General features: G+C 33.7%; 1 protein-coding gene across 1 annotated transcript; it reads right to left on the bottom strand.

Moving 5' to 3' along the window:
* Positions 1 to 1,354: 1,354 nt before the first annotated feature.
* Positions 1,355 to 5,849, bottom strand: LOC145317998 (transcriptional activator protein Pur-alpha-like). Its single transcript, XM_080159306.1, has 6 exons — positions 5,431 to 5,849; positions 4,863 to 5,090; positions 3,947 to 4,072; positions 3,204 to 3,276; positions 2,651 to 2,766; positions 1,355 to 2,087 (listed from the first exon to the last, which is right to left on the bottom strand). The coding sequence occupies exons 1-6, from the start codon at positions 5,476 to 5,478 to the stop codon at positions 1,989 to 1,991; spliced, it is 690 nt and encodes a 229-aa protein (XP_080015432.1). The 5' UTR covers positions 5,479 to 5,849; the 3' UTR covers positions 1,355 to 1,988.
* Between the last annotated feature and the right edge of the window lie 140 nt (positions 5,850 to 5,989).

The raw sequence follows: 5,989 nt of genomic DNA, 5'->3' as shown, positions 1-5,989 counted from the left end.
TCCAGCAATTAATTTGAATGAAAGAATAGCAACATTCTCTCACTAAAAACAATAAATATTAATTTTTTTATCACCTCTTGGGGAAAAGCCCCTAGAGGCTAGGGGCGAAGCCGCTAGTGTTTATAAATAACGGCACTAAGATCGCCATATCATTATTAAACTGATTAAATTTTTAGTTAGGTACTTCTTAGAAATTTAGCAAAATTTGATGATATCTAATGTTTTTCAGACATATAATTTTTTAGATTAAAATCCACCAATAAAAAAAATAGATGTGGCAAACCTTTGTTGTATAGTAGCTGCGCTCTCAATATTTAAAAATGTTTTTTTATTTGAAAACAAATGATCATTAAAAATGTGTTGAAATTTTCTACAGCCCAATTTATGACAAAGCTTCATTTAAATAAACATTAAAATTAACAGGAATAAACAATAACAAAAAAATAATGATTCTTTTTAAAAATTTCACCAGGCCATGTTCAATTGAAATACTAATAATAAATAAAATGATTTTGTGATTTTTTGTGACTAAAGTTAATTAATTCTGTATTATAATTAATACTAGTTTGAGATTTAAAATTTTACGAACAACAACTAATTTATTATTTTATATTTATCGTATCGTATTATAGACAGAACTGTGGAAAGGAAACGGAAAAATTATAGTATTAGTTCCTGTTTTGCTGACCCTAAAGAGCCAAAGGCCCGGGTTTACAAAACAGAGTTTAATTCAATAATTTTATTTTCTATTTACGTAGATAATTGTCTATAATCCAATACGATACATGTACTTTCAGTGTGGCTCAAAACCGATTGGATCCAGCGGAAACGAATCGGATTCGGGGCCATTATGAAAATAATTTTACTTTACACGCGTGAGATAATATTTAAAACCTTTGTATAGAAAAGGTGTGTGCTTATTTTATTTTACATATATAGATTTTTAACAGGGCTCGGCAGCCGCGCGTCAAACGTGAAAAAGCCTCAAACTTAAAGCCGTTGGATGCTTGGAATATTTTTTTTAAAAAGGGGATTGCCACAATTTGGGCCATGTTTTGTTTAGACTTGCAGCTTATTTTTAAAAATTGTAATAGGTTGATTTCCCTAGGGCTTACATGCGGTTGACGCGCGGCTGCCGAGTCCATATTATTAGATATAGATGATAAAACAGCCAAGCGATTAAATTTGCACTTTAATGTGATTGAATGAAATAAGTACATCTATGTAGTTTGTGAAAATTTAAAATACCTACCTAACCTATTCACATTAAGCAAGCTAGGAACATTAGATCCCGTCAAAGAAAGCTACAGTCTTAAATAAAATTGATTATTAATTTTTTTTCTTTCTAATGAAGTTTTTATTGACTTTGATTGAAAAGTATAGGCGGTGGTATATATGTAAGTGCAGGAGAATAATTTATTTGTTAAGCTAAACCTATTGTTTAAATGTATAAACTTTTTTTGTTAGTGCAGCTATACCTACTCTTTAACTAGACTCACAATATCCTATTTTATTTACAGGCAGATTTAAAAACTGCCTGATTTTTATATTGCCAAATTTTTAATGACGTAATACTTTTAAATTTTAATTTATCTCAAAAATTCTACATTAAATGTTCTTTATGGCTTTTTTATTCATTTAAATGTCGTTGCTGCGCTACTTGTAAATATATTTGACCCATTTTTGAGAGATCTACTAAACAATGAATGATGGCTATGAAATGAAAGCACGGCTGGGAAAATTAAGAATATAATTCAACAGCGTGGCTTAAATTTTTTTTAGATTTTTAATTAAAGCTTTTAAAATTTTAGTAATTTTAAATTTTGGATAATTTAGTAGTATTTAATGAGTAGGTTTTGTATTTTATGACATGTTGAATAAATATTATTGTTTCATATTATATTTAAGCGAAAACGACAGAAAAGACAAACTATATAATTTTTGGTTCTATGGAATATATAGTAATTTAGTTATAATTTGTTTGTGATCTAGTTCTTGGCCTGTGTGACGTACTCGTCTAGGACGTTGCGGAAACTCTCCCAGCCAGACTCCGGTACCAGGATAGCGTTGCGGTAACCTCCCTTCACCTGAAACATAGTGTGTTCTTGAAGTAACTGCATTAATCAATTTATTATTAATTGTATGTAGTTTTTCATTTACTCTGATAAATAATGCTCTCTCCCCTCCCTTCCTACTGGATGAACGAGCTGACTAATAACTAATATGAATGAGATACAACAATGGGATAGCAAGATTATCTCTATAATTCTCTACTGACGGATGATTTTTACTGCCAGATCTATATTACCACTCAAGGGCTTTACTCATTCTTACTTATCTCATAAATAAGTACGATAGGTGTCCTATATTAATTTTCTAAATAAATGTTTCCTAACATAAGGTTGTATAGGAAGCATGTTACTTAAAATCACTCAAACAACAGAAAAGTTTTAACACCTAGAAATTTTTAGATTTACATCTTTCTGTGTCTTCACTCAAAGTGCTCAGTCAATCACATAATACCCTCCCCCACCATTATAGAAAATAAAGTCCCCCTAATCTTTAATTTTTTCCAAAATTAAGAGAGGGGTCTCAGCGCTCGAAAGCACCCATGTTTCTAATATTCTAGGTTGTATTAAATGTAATTTACCTCCAGAATGGACATGTATCTTCCTTGATGATTTCTCTTGATGTCAAAGTAGAAGTTCTTATTTTCAATCCTGAGATGTTTGTTCTGCGGACCGTTCAAAGCTTCCTCGGCGTCACCTGAACATTCAGTCACATTCAATTCAAGACCTACCTACAGAGTCAATTACCTGGCGATGCTGCTATCCATGACTCTTTAACGTTGGTCAAACATCCAAGAATAACTAAAGAAAGCCTATCTCTTTTTTTTGTCCAAACGACTGAGGTATTGGGTTAAGTAACAGACAACTAACTCTTTATTGTACGAACTTTGTATCTATGGAAGGTCTAACTGTGTATGGTAATGAGTTGCACCAGTTTTTGGCCAAGGCAATCCCCCTACCCTGAACATGATAAAAATAATAAACTATAAAAAAGAGTTATGAGAAGGAGGAAGGGGGGTTAAAAAGCAGGAAACAAACAACTAAAATAAAAATATTAAATCTGTTTAAGTACGTGTTATTGTTTAAATTTTTCAAGTGATTTTTGATATGCCAAATCTAATTTGAAATAATTACCATTATCATATTCTTGAATGAGTTCACCAAGATTGTGCTGGAACTCGGCCATGCCGTCCGCAGGGATAAAAACCTAGAAATGCATTTATTATTACTTGGATCCAACACCAGATTATCATGTACTTTAATGAAGTGAAACTTGTAGCTGACTAAAATAGCGATCCCCCATTCCACCCCCATTCCACCCCCTTTACTCAATCCCTTCCCATTATGTGGATGAACGAACTAACCAATAAATGATATCCATGTTAGCAAGCTAACTTGACGACAATTTTCCCCTGTCGTAATATCCACGCATATTCTATATCCATTAACCTAAATAACTATAGGGTTAAACAATGATTCTTAAGTTGTCCTAAATTTTAAATCAAATATATTTTTAAAATTAGCTCTAATTCGGAGGGTAAGCTATTCGGTTCAAAGAGTTCTTGCTTATGCTATAAATGTCTTATTTTTGATAATAAAAGTTACATTAAAGGAAAATAATTAAAGCATAAGTTACAAGATTAACATGAAATATAGCACACAATTTTCAATATTAGTTTTAAAAAGTAAAAAAAATTGGTAGGAGTTATTTTTTTCTAAGGGCGATTTATCTTGGAAGGGTTGAGGTACTCCTCCCAAATAGTTATAAACCTTTCCTGGACCTATAATAAGCTTCACTGGGTTTTGCTGTCCGCGAGATCCTTCGCTATACAAAAAAGCAAACTACTTTGGATAAACTGTAAAATGTTTAAATTCACCTGAAATCTGGAGTAGCCGCGGGTAAATGTTTCCGAGACCTTGAGAAATCTTCCCCTGACATTCTCCTTGAGATCCATGTGATATTTCTTATCATCCATGTACATCACCTCAGATTTCAACTCTCCCTAGTAATAAAATGGGTAAATTGTTACTTGGAAGTTGCACCTGATTTTCATGTACTATAAAAAAGTGATGCTCGCAGCGGCCAAAAATAAGGATACCCCCACTTACTCCATTAAACCCACAGGTCCACATTAGAAAGCCAAATTGACGCTAATTTTTCCCTTGTCAACCATGTAATAACTTTTGATTTAATTTAATTTAAAATACAAATGATTTTTCAAAATTATTAATTTATAATTGCTTTGTAAGAAAAGTATGCAACCAATGGAATTTTGCTTTTAGAAAATTCGGTACATGGCACTAAAAGCAATAAGGTCCCAAAACCGTAGGTAGTTAAGACAACAAATTTTTAATAAACAAAACTTTTACATTTTTAAAACAATAATAGAAGGAATCATATCAAAATTAGATATATTTATCTACCGAATTAGGTTAGCCTAACTGATGAAAAAGTATACCAAATTGGAAATAGGTATAACAATTTTAGAATAGTTATAAATATTTCAAAAAGGTACACCTATTTGAAATAAGTAAACCTATCAAGTGATAGGTTTATCTAAACAACTTGTTTGATTCCAGGCAGGGCTCGGCAGCCTCGTGTCAGTTTCATGTTAGCCTCAATTAAATCGTCATATTATAACTTTAAAATACAGATGGATGTCTAAACCTGTTCAAAAACAGACAATACATCTTTCCAAAAAAGATTGTTCTGCACACAAATGGGTTTAAATTTGAGGCTTATATACGTGGCTGAGGCACGTCTGCCGACTTCAATAATTGCAGGTACTGTACCTGGTGGAGCTGGTCCGGATTAAGCTTGGCCAGATCCTGGTAGAAGTCAATAAAGTTCAACAGATTCTGGTTGAACAGAGCTGCAGTGGAGAAGGTCATCAGGATCTGATTTTTCCGGCCGTCCGCACTGATCTCTGCAATCTTGATGAACCTGCCCCGGTTGTTCTCCTTGACATCCAGGTAGAATCTCTTGCTCTCCAGCACCAGGTTCCGGGAGGCCAGGTCGCCCTGTATCAATTGACATATCAAGTTTTGCGAATGTTCAAATCGGTTGCTCAATGCGCAAAACTAGTATATGCACAGTAGGTATCCTGAAAAGCCTTAGACTGACAGACAGACGGACAGTGTTCTATAATTTGCATTTAAGATTAAAACTCAGTTCAACAGGGAAGAAAAGGACATTGATAAAAGATAATATACTTCTATTTTCCTCTATCAAATAATTACAATCTAGCTACCAAGAACAAAATTTCAAAATTAAGAACTTAGGGGGAAATTCAATAAATCTTCTATTTTACTATCCCTGTACATATGAAATTTAAGAAACATAATATAAATTAAAACTAACCTGATTACCCAGAGGCATGCCATCACTGCCACTTTCTGATCCTGACATTTTTGTTAATTACACTTTTCACTTGATTTACTCAACACTCTCACGCCCGGAACTTAAATCGCCGCCTGCTGAACAAATAACAATCTACCGTTACCGCCGCCAGATGTTACCTCTCCGCCCCGGCTATCTCCACCGTTATCCGCTCTCGCCCTTAGCTGCCAACCTCTCTTTTACTTATGATAAGACGATGAAATGTTTACATTCCTAGTTTAGTTTATGTATGAGTTGAGTCTTGTTGGACGCTGCTAGGCGCCATAATCACTCTCTCTCTCTCTCTCTGTATCAGTCAGTCAGTAAAGCACACAAATACACACACCAGGAGTAGGACACACACACACATACACTTAGTAACCAAGACTCAGAGAGGAGAAGGGAGGAGGAGAGAGAGAGATGGACCTGCCCTCATGACGTAGAGAGGGTAGGGGAGGCAGCAAGCAATACGAAGAAAGCAAAACAAAGATTGTACACAAACTTTTTAAATTCTTACTTTCCTTATTCAAATTTATATAAA

Source organism: Acartia tonsa, chromosome 4 (genome assembly GCF_053477335.1).
Source record: "Acartia tonsa isolate MP-2025a chromosome 4, ASM5347733v1, whole genome shotgun sequence".
NCBI lineage: Eukaryota > Metazoa > Arthropoda > Copepoda > Calanoida > Acartiidae > Acartia > Acartia tonsa.
This window is presented reverse-complemented; position numbering and strand designations above follow the sequence as displayed.